A 20,300-nucleotide genomic window follows, 5' to 3' on the forward strand; every position below is an offset into this window, starting at 1 on the left:
GAGTCCTCTACCGGACTACCCTTTCCATTGGGGAAGGTGATGGCGCTTCCTTCCCCCCATTCATTTGCATAACAATTCAACCTCCTGCCAATGCCTAACCGCCAATACCAATACCGCGAAAGTTGTGACGTTTGCTATGAGGTAGGCGAAAAAACCAAAAGGCTAGAAGTGCGCCAAATTGGAAAAATTCCTACCAGGCCCCTTGCGGCGACCAACCGGAGTCCATAGCAAGGTCATAGCTAGCTAAGCCTAAAGGGTGGGTGGGATGGGGAAAAAACCGCTCAGCTGGAAAGGGGAAAGAGGGCGGTCCTCGGGCGTGCCTGGCCTTAAGTAGGCTAGGCCCCGCCTCCCCAGCCCGCCGATTGGCGGCCTGGCCTTAAGTAGGCTAGGCCCCCTGCCTCCCCAGCTTGCCGATTGGCGGGCAGGGTCGAAGGCACGCCCGGGGATTCCCTGTTCTCGCGGGGGCAAAAGGCCAGCCCCCGCGTGTGTGGGAGGGGTTAACCCGCAACCCCCTCTCCTCCCTAAGCTCGGAAATGGCTTTGCTGTCTGCCCTGGCTTTCAATGGCTCTCCAGGGTCTCAGGCCTGCTTCCTAATGGAGATGGCAGTTTGCCAGGACTGAAAACGTGTTTTTCTCCTAACTGCTGTAAAAAATTTTAAAAAGCAAAAGCAAAAAAGGCAAGCTGAGATTTGGGGGGTTTTTCTGCAGTTCCATGGAATTGCAAAATGCACAGAGGCCTGGATACAATCCCAGAAAATTGCCATGCGGGGATAATTGGGACAGCAAATTGTAGTTACCCTAAGACTTGAAGCCTTTCTTTAAGTAATAACCCAAGGTGATTTATGCAACAGAAACAATTCAATACATAATAGATATTTAATAAATAAAAACCAAGCTCGTCTTTAAACTGTCCCAGATAATAAGGCAATTTAATTTACATTAGCTTTAAGCTGCAAAATTGCTCCTGGCCATGCAAAAATTGATAAGTGGACATGAGGGCAGGAACAGCCAATAAGTTCCTCCTGAGAGATGAGCCCATATCCAGGAGAGGGCAGTGTGCCAGGCCATTTATCTGCTCTGTCTTCACCCCTTTTTCCTCTTGTTAGTGTTTGATTCAGATTTATGCCCCCGCGTGCATATAAATTAAGCGTTCTCAAAGAGCTCTCTTGCCATCTAGTTCATCTCTCCAGGGCAATAGCCTCTGTGTAATTTAATCTGTCCTATGGAGCAACAGGGAGGTTAAGAATCCAACAAACAGTTATGAGCAAGATCTTTAAATGTGTTGCTTGCGGGAGCAGCGCGATAGCAGAACTGCTCAGCCTGGATGGGAACCTGGATCAAGCCAGTGGCCAGCGCTGACTGGCAGTGGCTGTCCTGTGTCTCACCCAGAAAGAGGTCCACCGCCTGTTGCAAGATCCTTCTACCTGGAAATGCCTGAGAGTTAGCTAGGGACCTTCAGCCAGTGTGGTGTAGTGGTTAAGAGCGGTAGTCTCGTAATCTGGTGAACCGGGTTCACTTCCCTGCTCCTCCACATGCAGCTGCTGGGTGACCTTGGGCCAGTCACACTTCTCTGAAGTCTCTCAGCCCCACTCACCTCACAAGGTGTTTGTTGTGGGGGAGGAAGGGAAAGGAGAATGTTAGCCGCTTTGAGACTCCTTCGGGTAATGATAAAGCGGGATATCAAATCCAAACTCTTCTTCTTTTCTAGCATGTGAAGCGTGTGTGCTCTCCTACTGACAGCGATGGCACATGCAAAGTCCAGATAAGGATGCGTAACATGGGGGCAGGGAGAGAGATTTCAGGCAGGCGGGAATGAGGTCCTCATCCCTTCAGCCTTAGAATCCCAGGCAGTGGTGGAGTAAGCCGAGTGGGCTCCTGGGGCGGCACGTGTGTCCTGAGCCCAGGGGCATGCCCAGCCACCCGCGAGGGTGGGGCAAGCTGGGGCAGGATGATCCGCAGGACCTCCAAGAACTCCGCATGCCTCCTCCCACTCAGCCGCTCTACAGCTGGGGGGGGGGAGACAGCGGGTGGACCATTTGGGGCAGCACAGAGCCTGCGGGTGCCCAGGCCACCACAGTGAGTGCCACCAGGCATTTTTTCACCCCCCCTTAGTGGTGACACCCGGGGCAACCCACGTCCACTGCACCACCACCCCTTCCTCTGCCCCTGGCCCCAGGTGTCATTGAACTACAGTTCCCATCATCCCTGAACATTGGCTAAGCTGGCTGAGGATGATGGAAGTTGTCGCCCAGTAACATCTGGGGCCCTAAGGTTGAAGAACACTGCTGTGGTCGCAGCCCACTCTGTGTCCATACAACCCTCCCTCAAGCAATTCCCCAAGCCTTATCAAACACCAGCCATCTTTGCTCACTTCCTGGAGAAGGGACAGGCATACACAGTAGGGCTGTGTCCTACTTTATAAAGTGCAGTCCTCTGTCTGAAGAGCTGTGCAGTCCAAGTTTGGTTCAAAGAACCATCGGTAGGGAAAGCAGGGGGCCTTAAGGACATCGGAAGAGAGCTGATGGATCAGGCCAGATGTCTGCTGGAAGTCTGCAAGCAGGCCTTGAAGCTGCCATGCAGACTGGACACACAGGTGACGCAGACCGCCTGATCCCAACTATAGTGAGATATGGTTTCCATTTAAATTTTAGGAAATTTCATTCATTAGCATACGTGAATTTCATGTTTGTGCGTGTCAGGACTGCCGCTAGGTCCCAGCTTACAGAGGACCAACGCCCAGTGGATGTTATATACAAAAGTCTTTATTAAAGTTTAGTTTCCATTTCCAAGCTCTGGGCGCGCAGACCCACGTCTCGACGCTAGACCGGCTAAGTCCCCTCTGACTCACTGCTCCACCCACACCAGTTTAAGATTCTAGCCCGGCTCCACCTCTTACGCTGTTCTTTCCTTCGCTGGGTCCTTCTGCCCTCTGGGGTTCCCTCCTTCCTGGACTCCTCTGACGCTGAGCCTCCTGAGTCTTGCCCCTCCCTCCGGCGGGCTTTAGGACCTGGCTCCCTTCCCGGGCTCCCCGCTGTGCCGCGCTCCTGTACATTTGAACTTGGCGCGCGCGCCCAGCCGGTGACTTTCCTTCTGACCGTTTCCCCGCTTCCTGATGTGGGCGTTGCCAAACCTGACTCCTCTCCTCCCTCTGGTGGTGAGGACACTGGTCCCGACTCCTGGGACTCCCCCTCCCCACTGCGCTCTGGTGGAGACGCTGGTCCTGATCTCCAACTGCTGCTCAGGGACTCCCCGCTGGCCCCTTCCTCCTGGGGCTTCCCCCCTGGAGCCCCCTTCGCTCTGGCCACAGGCGCTCCCTTCTGTGAGTCGTCCGATTCGCTAGAGAGGCTTGTGGAATAACTCTGGCCACTGTCACTGCCTGCGCCCCCCTCGTACTCCTCCTCCTCACTCTCCATTTGCTCCCCCTCCTGTGTCTCTCCTTCTGAACCCCTGACAGTGCGTTTATGCGATATGTAAACAGACACTCTCTTTAGTGCTACCTGGCACTTTCCCTGACTAAATGGACAAAAAGGAAAACACCAGACTGAAAAGAAGTCTTCCAAGTGGTCTACCCTGTGCCAGGATTGATTTGACCCTTGTGGAAAGAGAGGTCTTCTGCTTGGCAAAGTATGCTCTGGAATGGAGTTGTGCCAGGATACCATCTTGCCATGAATCTCACTCGTGACAAGCAGAGTCCACAAAGCAGACTCTTAAAGCAGCCATGGCCACTTAACTGGGGGCCGGGCAAAATCCATCCTCTGCCTCCCATCCGCCCCAAGGCCAATTCATTCAAGGCCCACCGAGTCAAAAGACAGAGCATGAGACCAGCATCCTTTCCTTGCAGTGGCCAACCCAATGCCCCAGGGAAGCCCACAAGCGGGGAATGAGTGCAACAACACTCTCCCTGAAACCTGGAAGATCCTACTCTTTCTTCCAACCTGCGGCCGGGGGCTCTTTCATGTATGAAGCTGACCTAAACCTGAGCCAATTTCTCATTCCTCCAGATTTGAGATCGGCCAAAAGGACACCTTCATCATGGAGATTCCTGACATTGCACCACTCAGGAAGATGAGGATACGGACGGATGGAGAAGGGTGTCGCCCAGATTGGTTTCTCGAACAGGTAGCGACAGAGTTCTTGAACTCCTCTACTGCTTTTGGGGGTGGTCTGTGTGCATTCTTTTCATGGAGTGACTCCATTTTGGAGAAGGGACTTTGGTTTCTTTTCTAGATCTACCTGGAGTTACCTAAGGCATGTGCTTTACGTCAAAGCTACTGTCTGTTGCGTGGCAAGGTCCCAAGCCCTCCCAGGAAGTGGAATAAAGACACATGAAACAGTACTTTAGGTTAATGGGCTAAAAAGGCCACAACTTTGTTGGTTACAGAATGTGAGTGGTATTGGCTGAGGCATTGGAAACCTCACAACTATATCTGACTCCTGACCATTTGCGGGACCACATGACCCGGAAGCTGTACGCCAGCTCCCTGGGCCAATAATGCGAGATGAGCACCGCAACCCCAGAGTCGGCCACAACTGGACCTATGGGTCAGGGGTCCCTTTATCTTTACCTAGGCGAAAAATGAAATGGCCGATGCCAATTTGCCAAGTGGGAAAAAATACCTACCAGGCCCCTGTTAAAAAGCAGGTGGCCAACCGAAGTCCATAGCAAGGTCAGGAGATAAAGAGCCTAACCTGGGGTGGGGGTGGGACAACTGCCTGAGCAAGGAGAAAAGCAACATGTCCTTGGCTGTGGGCAGTTTAAATAGCCCATGCCACGCCCCCGGACCATCCGGATTGGACAGCCTTGGGTTGACACGGCCGAGGACCAACCAATGGTGCAGGGGGTATCCCACCCTATGTGCGTGGGAAGGGCTTCCTCCCAGCCCGCAACGTCACCTCCCCGAGGATGGGAAACAGCGTTCCCAAATACAGCTTCAGCACACTGTCCAACACTGTAAACGCTTCATTTCAAATGTTTTGTTCCTTCCTTAGAGGGCTTCAATCTCTCATTATTTACATCCCAAGGTTTTCGAGGGATGGTAATAAGGAAAGTCTGCTTGGCAAGGTCGCGTTTTTCATTAATGTTTCCTCCAGCCCTTCAACTTCTTATCTTGCTAGAAACGGAGACATGGGAGATCTGTAAGGAAAGCCAAGAGCAACATATAATTTTACCCAAGCGGACTCTCTGCTGTTCGACTTTATTAGGAGAGCACATTGGCTTTGAGCCATTGCACCTGCAATACATTTCAAATCCTCTTTTGTGGTAGGAGGCCCCAAGGAGAAATTGTAGCTGCCATGGATGCTTTTGGAGAGAATGTTGCACATCCATGAGTGGGGGGTGGCTAAGCCTGGCTTGGATCCACGCGATTGTTGAAGGGGCCATTTCAGATATTTATTTTGCCAAAGCATCTTTTTAAATAATAGCTACGAAATGTATCGCTCCCTCCCCCTTCTTGGATGTGCCAAATATTTAAAATTCCCTTTGCTTCCATCTCTGCTTCCCACCCCCCACCCCATATAATCGAGTCACACAGCTGTACGAAAAATTAAGATTCTTCAGGTGGGATGTGTATGGTATTTATTTGTCGCTTTTGATATTTGTACGTCTTCGTTTTGTGTCTTATGCTCATTGCAGCTAGATGGGCATAAATAGGGTTGCCATATTTCCAGAGGTAAAAATTCAGACAAAAATAAGTTGTTGAGCATTTTGGGGGTGATTGTCCACTCACCCTGCTACTGCTGCCAAGCCCAATCCGTCCACCCCCCCCCACATTTGCTTAAAATTGTAAAAATCCCCCCGGACAAAAGGAAAACATGTCTGATCTCCTTCATGTTCAAAGCAAGACAGCAAAAGCAAAGGCTATACACAAACAGAAATTCCCAGCATACTGTGCTGGAGTATAAACAGACATGTGACACACAATAATCATGCCTGTTCCTTAAGATGGAATGGAATATCCCAACATTGGGCATCCCAAAAGAGGACATGTTCGAGATTTGTCAGACTTATGGCAACCCTAGCATAAGGGGAAAGAAAACACATGCTTCTAGAATTGCTACAAAGCCTTCCTCCAATGATCACACTTTGCAGCCTTTCATAGGGAACCACGCTGAAAGCAAAGGGAATCACTGGGAGGCAGCAAGGATTTTAACTGGACAGAGGTGTGAGAGATGTGGACGGTGATGGGGAAACCACACAGGGTTGGGCAGAAATGCTCTGACCAAAATTTGGCAAAATTGATTCTGTAAGTTGAGGAGAAATTGTTTCGTGAAATCTCCCCAACCCAACTTTCTTCCTTCAAATCCTTTTGCTGCTGGTTCAGCACGTTTACATGGGAGTTGGTTCTATTGGACTCACATGGCTTAACGTCTGATTAGACATGAATAGCATTGTACTGTTTATTTCTGATTTCCTCATCCCCTCCACCCGCTCAAATGTGGTCTGGGGTGCCTTTTAAACTTTTTAATAAAGCATCTTTGGGTTTGGTTTTTTTCTGCAAGACAGTCTTACTGTTAAAAATAAATAAAGCCGGTTGTTGAAATCTAGCTGTGATTTCCCGCATCGCAAGAGCTGGGACTAGGTGACCCTTTGGGTCACGTCCAACTTTACAGTTCTATGATTCTATTAAACTTCCCCGTGGGATGATTAAAAATAGAGCAGCATGGAATGGCGTGCAGTGACTTAATATTTTTAGTGAGTCTGCTTCAATCACTGCCTTTGCTTTGTGGGTGAAATTTTGCACTGAACCTCTCGAATAAAACAGCTGCTGAAGCAACGAGCTGCCCACTCTGTATTAAAAGTGCTTATCTGTAGATGCTCAGCTGCTCATGTGTACCAAAGGAGGCAGCCATTTTTATGATGGAAGCCGTTTTCAAGTTCTCAAAAATCACCCCAGAACCAGTGAGGTCCTCCTGAACTGGTGCAGAACTTAGCAGATGCCCAACCATGTCGACTCCCGATGGGGGACTAGGAAGTAACTGCTGCCTGCAAACCTGTGCTCTCCAAGCTGGAGAGCTGGAGCTACATCCTTCACTTACCTTGGACTACTGCAATGCACTCTACATGGGGCTACCTTTGAAGGCGACCCAGAAACTGCAACTGATCCATAATGCGGCAGCTAGACTGATGGGAGTTGTAGTTCAACAACATCTGGGGACCCACAGGTTGAGAAAGGCTGGTCTACATAGAGGAAGATAGCAAGGTATATAATAATAATAATAATAATAATAATAATAATAATAATAATAATAATATATTTATACCCCACCCACTTGGCTGGGTTTCCCCAGCCACTCTGGGTGGCTCCCAACAGAAAATTAAAAGCACAACAAAATGTCAAACATTAAAAACTTCCCTAAACAGGACTGCCTTCAAATGTCTTCTAGAAGTCAGATAGTTGTTTATTTCCTTGACATATGATGGGAGGCCATTCCACAGGGAAGGCACCACTACCCAGAATGTCCTCTGCTTGGTTCTCTGCAACCTCACTTCTCACAGGGAGGGAACCAGCAGAAGACCCTCGGAGCTGGACTGGGCTGAGTGATGGGGGTGGAGACACTCCTTCAGGTATACTGGACCGAGGCCATTTAGGGCTTCAAAGGTCAGCACCAACACTTTGAATTATGCTCGGAAACGTACTGGGAGCCAATGTAGGTCTTTCAGGACCGGTGTTATATGGTCTTGGTGGCCGCTCCCAGTCACCAGCCTAGCTGCCACATTCTGGATTAATTGTAGTTTCCGAGTCACTTTCAAAGGTTAGGCATTGGTGTGGTTCTGTAGATGGAAGGGGGCAGGTAGTGCCATCACCTGCCCTGCATATTGAAGGGTAGTCAGTTAAAAGATTCCAGGGGGTGTGGCCCTGTCTGAAGCCTAGGGAGGTTAGGGCCTAAGGCACGCCCCCTACTGGTGACCCTGGGGGAGTTCCTAGTTGATGTGCATCAGCAGGACTCCCCCTGCTGGTGGTTAACCTTTCCCGGACTTCAAGCAGACGGGCTGGAGTGAGATATAGTCAGTTAGGACCAATGCTTAAGCCAATACTGCTCATCACCTGTAACCAATAAAGTTGTGGCCTTTTTTTAGCCTCAATAATTGTGTCATGTGTCATTATTTCCACCTTGGGGGAGGGGGGGTCAGGAACACACCACGCAATTACAGGTCCGTGTTGGAAGCAGAATAAGCTATCCGATATATTTATACGTTCCAGAGCAAATTAAGCTGATCTGTGTACATCGCCGTGCTATGCAAGATTTATAGAGGCTGGAGGAGAATTCCGTCCTTCGCACTGTGGAATTTGGTGCTGAATGTAGATTTCTTCCGCTGCTTCTCTTCCAGCGCATGCAGGGCACTCTCACCTCCCTCCAAAGCACTGATGAGTAACACACTCGCAAATGCATCTTCGTAGGTTTCAAACAGGGTGTCAGGCTGGTGTGAGGACGAATCTGAGCTCCCTTGAATTTCTGTCGGCGGCGTGTTTGTAGGAGAACGAGCAGACAGGAGGACTTGTGGGTGCAGAGCTGGAATGTCAGACAGATGGTGCACCGTCAGTGCTAAGCAGACAAGATGAGAAGGCAAATGAAGCCATCAACCTCGTTAATTAACCATTTGTTGCTACATGGAAACTCAGGCATGATACTCTGAGTTTTCCTGTCTCAAAAAACCAACAAAATCTCCACCCTCCCACCAATTGTAAATAGCAGATCAGAGTTGCCAATTAAAAAATGAATGGGTTGTTTCAATTAGGAGTCTGCCATTGGACAAGTATCACAGTTTGCCATAGGAAAAAATTACAATGGTTCACAGGCCCGCCTCCGTACTTATGTTTATATTATTTAGGTTGATTGAATTTATATACTTGCCAGCTATGGAGCAAAAGACTTCAGAACAGATATATATATCCTGCATCTCCGGACTGAAACTTCTATCCAGCACCCAAAGCTGGAATATTTGCTTGGCCTGATAGCTTCCCCAAAAGAAAGTCATTCATATCTTCCTATATACATAAAAACGTAAGGTGTTGTCACACTCTGCAGTTATCGGTGACCACACCAGCATGAGGAACGGCTGGCATGCCCAGACAAACTGATTAATGGAGGGGGTAGGATAGGTGATGGGGTGGATCAGGTAGAAAAGGAAAGGGGTTTGGTCAGGTATGGGGGAATGGCAAAGGGGGAGGTGGGGCTGGAAGGAGAGGGAGTAGGGGTGTGTATGTCTTTCTCTTATACAGCCTAGCATCTCCCTACCGGTATGCCCTGCGGAGGACCTTAAGGTCCATAAATAGCAACACCCTAGAGGTCCTGGGCCCTAAGGAATTCAGATTAGCCTCAACCAGAGCCAGGGCCTTTTCAACTGGGCTCAGGGTGGCTAACAACAAATTTAAAACACTTAATTATAAAAGCAGCATACAGTATAAAAACATGAATAACAATAAAATTCAAAAATCGGTTTAGGGGAAATAAGCATTAGATAATCCCCAGGGCTAGCTGGCTGAATTGGTCCTACTTGGGCCAGCGAGGAGGCCAGGGGAGAATTAGCTGTGGGGTCTCAGAGCGGGTGATCTTCATAAAAGGGGAATGGGAAGGGAAGGGAAATAAAAGACCAGGCTGAATTCAAATTAAAGGCCAGGAGGAATAGCTGTCTTACAGGCCCAACGGAAGGAGGTTAAATCCTGAAGGGCCCTAGTCTCATGGGACAGAGCATTCCATCAGGTCGGAGCCATCACTGAAAAGGCCCTGGCCCTGGTGGAGGATAGTCTGACTTCCTTAGGACCCGGGACCTCAACTATGGTTATTCATATAAATAGTCCCACCATTGCAACTGTGTGCCCCTAACCCTACCACACCACTTGTACTGGTAAGCATCAGTGATGCTGGTGTCCACAGCTCTGCCCCACCCCACACCCCAAGAGCAAAAATTCCCCAGTGGGTGTTGCTGAAGCTTTCTTTTCGGGCTACCCAAAGGGTCCTAATTCAGATTGAACGCTTTCCTTTGGTTTGGTTCCCCCCTAGATCACCATGAAGAATCTGACCACTCAAGAGGAGACCGTGTTTACATACAATGAATGGCTCTCCACACAGTGGGGAGACAATCTCACCCTGGAATGGGAGATTCCGGCCGTAATCGATGATGAGCAGATGATGGATTATACTGAATATACAATTCAGGTTAAAACCAGTGACGTTGGAGGTACGTTTAACATTTGTTGCATCCAGTTCTACATGAAACCAGTGAGTTTTCCCTGCTGTGATAGAATCACTACTGTCACTAACCCACTATGTCTGTCCAAGGAAATAATTCTTAAGGAAATTTTAGTAGGTTTATTGAAACTCCTTTGACTCCTTAGATGTTCTGCCAGAGAAGAGGAACCTTCAAGTTTTGCTTAGCATTTTGCTTTTGGAAATATTTGGTATCAGTTGACAGATGCACGGATCTCTTTAGGAAATATTCCTACCCAGATTGATGCTCTTTTTGGCTACCCATGAAATCCCTCAGAAGTCTTGGAGAATGTGTAGTGTGAGGAACTGCTAGATATTTACTTATAAAAGAGGCAGGGGGTATTATCAAAGAACTTGTGAATTATGATCTGAACAAGCTGAACATCAAGCACACATGATCTCCTTGATTCCTGATTGTTTCATACTTAGAAAGGACATGGGTGACACTGTTGTCTAAACCACTGAGCCTCTTGGATTTGCCAATCAGAAGGTCAGTGGTTCGAATCCACACAATGGGGTGAGCTCTTGTTGCTCTGTCCCAGCTCCTGCCAACCTAGCAGTTCGAAAGTACACCAGTGCAAGTAGATAAATAGTGTCAGGAAGGTAACTGGCATTTTCGTGCACTCTGGCACGCATCACGGTGTTCCATTGCGCCAGAAGCGGTTTATCCCTGCTGGCCGCATGGCACCTGGAAAGCTGTCTGTGGACAAACACCAGCTCCCTCGGTCTGAAAAGCGAGGTGAGCGCCGCACCCCAAAGCCACCTTTGTCTGGACTTAACCGTCCAGGGGGCTTTTGCCTTTACCTTACCTTACCTCTTTCTTACTCTGACAAACCTTCTCCATTGTTTGTGTGTGTGTGTGTATGTGTGTGTGTGAGAGAGAGAGAGAGAGAGGGAGGGAGGGAGAGAGAGAGAGAGCGCACTCTGGCTCCCAAAGAAGAGAGCATCAGATGTCAACATGAGCACATCCATCTTCTCTTTTCCAGGAAATGAAGGGTGATCGTTTTTAACAACAGTGAGTTCTATTTTGTTATGAGCTGAGACAGTCAGTGGGGGAAAACAAATTAGGGAATGAATGAGGTGATCTTGTTTTTGATCAGATTATACAGCAGTCAGCATAATGGTACATCTGACTGAGGCACATGCAGGTTTGGAACTAGTTCGGCTGCGGCATCTCCCAGCACAGGGACAATAACCTGATTTGTATGTCATCATAGCACCACGAGAGATGAGCTGTCATATTCTGTGCAGGGTTTGGGGATGTTTTGCAGGTGTACCCTAACCCAAAACAGTCCTTTCCTTTGCCAGTTCCAAGAGGATTCCACAGCAGCTCTTGGTACTTTGTTTTATTTATCTCCTTCTGTGAAGGTCTAAGGCGATGTACAGAATGCAATAAAAACTGCTAAAAATGCAGTTAAAAGCAACAGGGGAAAGAACGGCAGATAATAAGGAATGCCATGGCAGCGACCTATTTGTTCAGCTGGGAAAGCTTGTCAGAACAAACATGTCTTCAGTTGTTTCCGGAAGTGGAGATAGTGAGCACTTGTCGTAATCGTGTGTCAATACGGATGCTGTTCCACAGAACAGGGGTAGCCAGCTAAAGGCCTTATTCCACATTACTCCAGAATGGACTTCAGAGATCTTGATTTAGTATGATTTATAGATTTCATAAAATTTACATGCCACATGATTGTATGGAACCTCAAACTGGTTTACAAAAGGTAAAACAGGAAATTCGGGGGACCGATTCACAACCCTGCTTTAAAACATACAAAAGTTAAAATACTAAAATAGATTAAGATTGCCTCACCTGTCTAAGCATCTGGGTAAGGTAAAGGTAAAGGGACCCCTGACCATTAGGTCCAGTCGTGACCGACTCTGGGGTTGCGGTGCTCATCTCGCTTTATTGGCCGAGGGAGCCAGCGTACAGTTCCGGGTCATGTGGCCAGCAGGACTAAGCCGCTTCTGGCGAACCAGAGCAGCACACGGAAATGGTGTTTACCTTCCCGCTGGAGTGGTACCTATTTACCTACTTGCACTTTGACATGCTTTCAAACTGCTAGGTTGGCAGGAGCAGGGACCGAGCAACGGGAGCTCACCCTATCATGGGGATTCGAACCGCCGACCTTCTGATTGGTGAGTCCTAGGCTCTGTGGTTTATTTTTTTTTTTTTCCAAAATTTTTATTAGGTTTTTTTAATAAAAGAGATACAAAAATAAAAAACAGCATTGTTTGTGTCTTTACAAAATTTCATAACATCTTTGGACTTCCTCGCGTCATCCGCTCGCACTTACATTGTTCATAAAATTTTTCAAGCAAATTACCATCTTATTTGTAATCTTATAACCAATCATTACAATATAGTCTAATAATGCTCATCTAATTTAGTGATGGCCAATTGTTTATAATCAAGCATCCTTCTTAGCATTCCATCAAATTACAATAATTTTGTAAATAAATCTTAAATTTCTTCCAGTCTTCTTCAATCCTTTCTTCTCCCAGGTCTCGAATTCTGCCAGTCATTTCCGCCAGCTGCATATAGTCCATCAGCTGCATCCTAGGCTCTGTGGTTTAAGCCACAGTGCCACCCGTGTCCCAGCATCTGGGTAGGCTTGTTTAAAAAGAAATTTTTCTAGCAGCCATCAAAAAGAGTGCAGTGAAGGCGCCAGCTTGATCTCAACAGGCAGGGAGTTCCAAAGTGTCTAGGTGTTGCCACACTAAACGACTGAGTTCTTACAAATGTGGAATGAGTATTACGTGGCAACTATAACAGTGCCAATCCCACCGATCAAAGTGGGCACATGTGAGGTAAGGCAATCTCGTAGGTAAACTGGTCCCAATTTGTTTTTGTTGTTTAGTCATTTAGTCGTGTCCGACTCTTCATGACCCCATGGACCAGAGCACGCCAGGCACTCCTGTCTTCCACTGTCTCCTGCAGTTTGGTCCAACTCATGCTGGTAACTTTGAGAACACTATCTAACCATCTCATTCTCTGTCGTTCCTTTCTCCTTGTGGTTTCAATCTTTCCCAGCATCAGGGTCTCTTCCAGGAGTCTTCTTTTCTCATGAGGTGGCCAAAGTATTGGTGCCTCAGCTTCAGGATCTGTCCTTCCAGTGACCACTCAGGGCTGATTTCTTTCAGAATGGAGAGGTTTGATATTCTTGCAGTCCATGGGACTCTCAAGAGTCTCCTCCAGCACCATAATTCAAAAGCATCAATTCTTTGGCGATCAGCCTTCTTTATGGTCCAGCTCTCACTTCCATACATCACTACTGGGAAAACCATAGCTTTAACTATATGGACCTTGGTTGGCAAGGTGATGCCTCTGCTTTTTAAGATGCTGTTTAGGTTTGTCATTTCTTTTCTCCCAAGAAGCAGGCGTCTTTTAATTTCGTGACTGCTGTCACCATCTGCAGTGATCATGGAGCCCAAGCAAGTAAAATCTCTCACTGCCTCCATTTCTTCCCCTTCTATTTGCCAGGAGGTGATGGGCCCAGTGGCCATGATCTTCATTTTTTTGATTTGTTAGAGGCTTTATATACTAATAGTAGCCCTTTGAATTTGGCCCCGTAGCAAATGGGCAACCAGTGCAGATCTCTGAGCACAGTTTTATGTGCTGACAAGGCCTCACTCTTGTCAGCAACCGTGCTGCAACATTCTGCACTAACCACAGCTTCCAGATCATGCATGAGATCTTTGGAACTTGAAGGAGAGACTCTCCTGTGAACCACAGTGACCTGTTGGGTATATAAAAGATTAGGAAGTCTCTCAAGTAATCTGGCCATCATTTGGCCCAACAGCAGATTGGCAGCCCGTGCAAAACCCACAAGGAAGGTGTTACGTGCTGGTGGTAGTTTGCCTCCACAAGTAACCTAGGCACTGTGTTCTGTACCAGCTGCAGCCTCTAGACCAGTCTGAATGCCAAAGGGGGCAGCCTGGAATTCTGATGTGCCAAACATGGTGGGATTTTTCTATTGCCTTTGATATTTTCAAATCGTGCTACTCTGTGACCTTTGGGCCAATATTTGGCTGTTGTTGTCATACATTTGTCTCGGGAGACAATGGAAGAGTGTGCCTTTGGGGGTGAAGTCAAACCATTGGAGAGCTACAGTGCCTGCTGTGGCTGTAGAGACCGATACAGGAGAGACATGTTTTGTTGCAGCTGGGGCAGATGAGGGCGTATGCTTGTGTTGCTGCAGATGCACCATGGAGTTTCCTAAAGAGGAACATTTTTGCCTGGCACCTAAAGGTGTCCAATGAAGGCCACAGATGAACATTTCTGGGGAGAGCATTCCACAAACGGACCTCTTGTGGAAGATGTTTGCAGGGTCCATGAGAGGTGGTCCATGAGGTATTGTAGACTTTATAAGTCCTTGAGGTATTTTAGGCTTTATAAGTCAAAGCCAGCATTTACTTGAGTCTGGAGACTAATTGGTAGACAGTGCAGTTGGACCAAGATCAGTGTGATATTCTCAAACTGCCTTGCCCCAGTGAGCAACCTTGCTGCTGAATTTTGCACCAGCTGTTATTTTATATATATAATGCTTTTTAACATATCATTTTCAACTATTATTAAACATACTTTTACATCTTATATTTTTTTACTTCCATCAATCACATCTGAAAATTTTCCAATCTTTCCCACTTAATTTACATTTCTTACTTTCACTATTACATAAATATCATAACTAATACCTCTCTTCTTTCTCTTCTTTGCAATATTTCATATATTCCTCCTTACAAAACTTCTTGTAGTCCTACCAGCGTAATTTGTTCATTACAGTTGCTCTTCAAATAATTCGTAAATTTCTTCCAATCTTCTGTGAATCTCTGGTCCCACAGGTTTCAAATCCTTCCTGTCATTTTATCCAATTCTACGTAGTCCATTAATTTCGTCTTCCATTCTTCGGTAATTCTTCTTGCTTCCATTTCTGGGCAAATTTTGCACCAGCTGAAGTTTCCAAGCGGTCTTCAGAGGCAGCTCTATGTATAACGTGCTGCAGTAACCTATTCTCTCTCTGTCTCCCTGCAGCGGCTGGAACAGATGCCAATGTCTTCATGATCATCTTTGGGGAGAACGGGGACTCCGGGACTTTGGCTCTTAAAGAAGCAAACACGTCCAACAAATTTGAGAGGAACCAGTTGGATGTTTTCTATTTCTCTGATATACTCAGTCTTGGGGATCTCTGCAAAGTGCGGATCTGGCACGACAATACAGGTAACAAAGATGGTTTGTTTATTTGTTTATTTTAACAAAGGTTTATTTTAAGGGGTCGAGGGGGGGGGGTACCATTTCTGCTTTGTGTCGGGATCTCCGCTCAGCCAAGCTGATAAAGCTCATTTTCTTCCCCCGAGTCCTTCGGAATCGCCTCATGACGTGTTTAACGACCTGAGCCTTTGATAAGGCTCCAAGGCACCTTCCATTCAGCAGAGTTTCTAGCACAGGAAAGAGACGAGAGGTTTGGGCTACATTGCAAAGAGTTTTATTATCCCAACTACGCAGACAAAAAACACATCCTCTCTCTATGAAAGCAGAGAGCAACTGAACAAAGGAACAAAGGAAACAGGAAACCACTAACGTCACATCCTGTCTCCCCTCCCATGGGACTTCCCACAGTCTGGAAGGTCTCTGGAATGTAAACAGAGTCCTGTGACTCCCAGCAGCTGCACAGTAATATGAACAGAAACTAACACTTTGCGGGCTGTATTTCTTCATGGTGGCACATAGTAGAGGGTGTTGATCGCAGAGGGGAAACTGATTGGAACAATGCATGTGACTCTCACTTTTGTAAGGAAAACGACAAACTAGCTGCACAAAACTCAGAGGATCACACACACAAATATATTTCCATTATCTATCAAAGCAAGCAGGAAGTATTGTGTGGCGAGTTCCCGTCCCCCCCCCCAGTGGAAAAAAAGACACATGACACAATTATTTAAGGTTAATGGGCTAAATATGGCCACAACTTATTGGTTACAGGTGATGAGCAGTATTGGCTTAGGCATTGATCCTAACAGACTATCCAGCTTCAGCCTGTTTGCTTGAAGTCCAGGAAGGGATAACCACCGGTAGGGGGAGCCCTGCTGATGCACATCAACTAGGAACTCCCCTGGGGTCACTGCTAGGGGGCGTGCCTTAGGCCCTCACCTCCATAGGCTTCGGACAGGGCCACGCCCCCCGGAATCCTTTATCAGACTACTCTTCAATATGCGGGGCAGGTGATGGCGCTTCCTCTCCTCTTCCATCTACAGAGCAATACCAATGCCTAACCGCCAATACTAAGAAAGTTGTGACGATTTGCTACAAGGTAGGCGAAAACCAAGTGGCTGGTACCAATTTGCTAAGTTTAAAAATTCCTACCAGGCCCGTCAATGGCGACCAACCAAGGTCCATAGCAAGGTCAGGGAACGGAAACCTTAAAGGGCAGGAGGGTGGGGAAAACAGGAACAGCTGGTATGCGGGAAAAGAGGGAGATCCCTGGTCATGCCTGCGTTTAAATCGGGAGGGCCATGCCCCCAAAGCCAGCTGATTGGCTGGCCAGGGGGTGACACGGCCGGGAATTCCCCCAATCGTGCAAGGGCTGGGCTCCAGCTACTGCGCATGGGGTTGGGCCGTGACGGCCGCAATCCCACCTCCTCTGCAGGGCGGAAGTGGGTTTATCAAAATCCCTGCAAGGCAAATGTTTAAGGATGGTGCTGGGAAGGGCTAGCAATGGATGAGGCCCAGGGATGTGGCCAGGGAAGATTCCTGAGGGCATCTAGAGAGATCTGTTCCCTATACAGTGCTTCCCCTATGAGCAAAGGTTGCAGCAATTGGGGGCTTTTTCGTTTAGAGAAAAAATGACCCAGAGACGACATGATAGAAGTTTATCAAAATGTGTGCTGCATGGAGAAAGCGGGTTTTTCTCCATCTTACAACACATGCATTGAATGTTGGGATGGTTCAAGAAAGATAAAGTCAGTGCTTTATTTCTGGGGGTACACGTACCCCTAAACATTTTGTGACTTTCTGTACTTTTGTCCATTTACTGTATTTATTTTTCCCGATTTGATCTATAAAATGGTTGTTTTCTTGAGCCAAAATGAGAGTACCACTAAACTTTTTTTTTAATTGGAAAAAAAGCACTGGATAAAGTCCTTAGTGGGGTAGGAGAACTGGGGAAAACAATTCACATCTGGCAACCAATTCAACTCTTTGGTTCCAGATAGTACATGGGTAGACAAGTACATGGGTGGGCATAAATTTTCACAGCCCTCTAGCAGCTATGGTGGCTCATTTACCAGCAGTAATCTATTAACTCTGGAAGTGTCTGGAAGCATTAACTCTGGAAGTGTCTACTTGATTCTATCTATGGAAAATAATAATAATAATAATAATAATAATAATAATAATAATAATTTTTATTTATACCCCGCCCTCCCCAGCCAAGACCAGGCTCAGGGCAGTTAACACCAGGTATAAAACAATTGATTAAGATACAACTTAAAAACAAGATTAAAATACAACATTAAAATGCAGCCTCATTTCAATAGAAACTCAAATCAAAAACTTTTTGGGGATGAAAACGTCAAATAGGAGTTCCATCACAGAAGGAGAAAGGAAAAAGGAAAAAGATAGAGTAATCTTGTTTTCTCCTGCTCCGGAGGGTAGGACTCGAACTAGTGGCTTCAAGTTACAAGAAAGGAGATTCCGACTCAACATCAGGAAGAACTTTCTAACAGTAAGAGCTCCTTGACAGTGGAACGGTCTCCCTTGGGAGACTGTGGATTCTCCTTCCTTGGAGGTCTTTAAACAGAGTCTGAATGGCCATCTGCCATGGATGCTATAGTTGAAATTCCTGATTGCAGGGGGTTGGACTAGATGACCCTTGGGGTCCCTTCTAACCCTACGATTCTATAAAAATCGAACAAAAATAAAATTAAGCTGCATCATTTGTGGTACAAAAAGTTCCAGGAGGTTAGCAGGAGGTTACTGGACACTCACTGATTGGGAATGAAGCAGTGTGCCTACTCTTCAGTCCTGACTCCCTGGAGAGCCCTTTAACAGAGGCAGGAGGTGCCAATCATAGATCTGCTGTAGCCTTCTAAAAACGGTAGAAAGGGGGCCATCGCAAAAGGGAGAGAGAGCTTCCCCCATTCCCATGTAATTCACACCTAGTGAAAAAGCACAGCTATTTGCCCAAGCAACTATTTTGCTTTCTTCCTGAGCAGAGAAGCAGCTCCCTTCTGGTTTGGCTCCTGTGCCAGCTGCCCTCCATCCAATAGCAGGGTCCAGGCTCAGAGAGCTGGCTTGCCTCCAGCCACCGGGTGATCATCCGCCAACCCCCAATTCCCACCGCAGTGCCCAGCCGCTCCTCCTCTCACCGCAGGCGGACGTTGTGGTTCCTTTCCCTCCCCCCCCTTTTTGTCTTCTGTTTGCTGAAGACTCTCTTCCCAAACTGCTGGAGACAGGGCTTTGGGGGAGAGAACATTTATTTGTCAAGGGTTTGCTTCTTCAGGGATGCCAAAGAAGAAAAACCCTGAGCTTGGTGTCTTCCAGCACACATGGCGGTCCTGGGTAATCCTCTAACAAAACACTGCCTTCTGGAGCTCAAGGCTTAATTAAGGGCTGGCAGGCAAGCAGGGCCTGGGCTGGATTTTTCTGCTCCTCACTCTTTTCCCTTCTTCTCGTTGTTGTTAAGTGATGAGAAATGGCAGGTATGTAATTGGAAGAGCAGGCCTGGATTTCCATGCAACAGGGGGCTAGGAATAAGGAGAGTCTGCCAACAGCAGCAGGCAGGGGTGGCCCAGCACTCCTAGTTTACCCGAGGTAAATTAAATCCAGGGGAAAGGGGCTTTCGACTATAGGGACAGGGGCGTAGCTCAGCGCTGGAGCGTCTGCTCTGCTTGCAGAAGGCTCCAGGTTCAATCCTCAGTATCTCCAGGAATGTCTCCTGATTGAAACCTGGAGAGTCATCATCATCATCATCATATTTATACCCCGCCAATCTGGCTGGGCTTCCCCAGCCACTCTGGGCAGCTTCCAACAAAATATTAAAATACCGCAATACATCAAACATTAAAAGCTTCCCTAAACAGGGTTGCCTTCAGATGTCTTCTAAAAGTCTAGTAGTTGTTGTTCTCTTTGACATCTGGTGGGAGGGCGTTCCACAGGGCGGGTGCCACTACCGAGAAGGCCCTCTGCCTGGTTCCCTGTAACTTGGCTTCTCGCAGTGAGGGAACCGCCAGAAGGCCCTCGGAGCTGGACCTCAGTGTCTGGGTAGAACGATGGGAGTGGAGATGCTCCTTCATTGCATGCCAGTGTAGACAGCAGATGGACCAAGGGGCTGGCTCAGTGCAATGCTGCTTCTCTCCACAGTGGGGTTCCCAAACTCCCCCCACCTCCATGGACCACTTAAAAAAATGCTGAGGGTCTTGGCCAACCAGCTAATGATTTCCCCACCTATTGCAGCAGGTAGAATGTTCTGTGTGCTGCATGATTTTTAATTGCGTTTTCATTGCTTCTTTTGTTTCTTGCACATTGCGTTTTATGAAGTTGCAATCTGAATCCAACAGAATTAGGTCGAATTGAAATGTAATACGGTGGTACCTTGGGTTAAGAACTTAATTCGGTCCGGAGGTCCGTTCTTAACCTGAAACTGTTCTTAACCTGAGATACCACTTTAGCTAATGGGGCCTCCCACTGCCGCCGCACCGCTGCTGCATGATTTCTCTTCTCATCCTGAAGCAAAGTTCTTAACCTGAGGTACTATTTCTGGGTTAGTGGAGTCTGTAACCGGAAGCGTCTGTTACCTGAAGTGTATGTAACCCGAGGTACCACTGTATGACGACATCAACAGCAGCAGCAGTAGCAGTAGCAGCAACAACAACAACTTTATTTCTATGCCACCTTTCTGACTGGGTTTCCCCAGCCACTGTGGGTTGCTCCCCATCCCCCAAATATTACAAACACAATAAAACAGTTAAGACCCCTTCCTGAACAGGGCTGCCTTCAGATGTCTTCTAAAAGTCAAATCTGTTTGACATCTGATGGGAGGACGTTCCACAGGGCGGATGCCACTACAGAGAAGGCCTCCTGCCTGGTTCCCTGTA

At 47.4% G+C, this 20,300-nt stretch overlaps 1 protein-coding gene across 5 annotated transcripts in view; it reads left to right on the forward strand.

Moving 5' to 3' along the window:
* LOXHD1 (lipoxygenase homology PLAT domains 1) overlaps positions 1-20,300 on the forward strand; it is a 195,364-nt gene that overhangs the window by 164,048 nt on the left and 11,016 nt on the right. For all 5 annotated transcript variants that reach the window (XR_014556163.1, XM_083702543.1, XM_083702545.1 and 2 more), the window contains 3 exons: positions 4,001-4,118; positions 10,002-10,179; positions 15,241-15,426. Coding sequence is in view for 4 of the 5 variants with exons in the window: in XM_083702543.1 (XP_083558669.1) it covers positions 4,001-4,118; positions 10,002-10,179; positions 15,241-15,426 (482 nt within the window). In the remaining variant the exon portion in view is untranslated. The remainder of the gene's footprint in view (positions 1-4,000; positions 4,119-10,001; positions 10,180-15,240; positions 15,427-20,300) is intronic.

The sequence above is a fragment of the Podarcis gaigeae genome (genome assembly GCF_964106915.1).
Source record: "Podarcis gaigeae genome assembly, chromosome: 11".
Classification (NCBI taxonomy): domain Eukaryota; kingdom Metazoa; phylum Chordata; class Lepidosauria; order Squamata; family Lacertidae; genus Podarcis; species Podarcis gaigeae.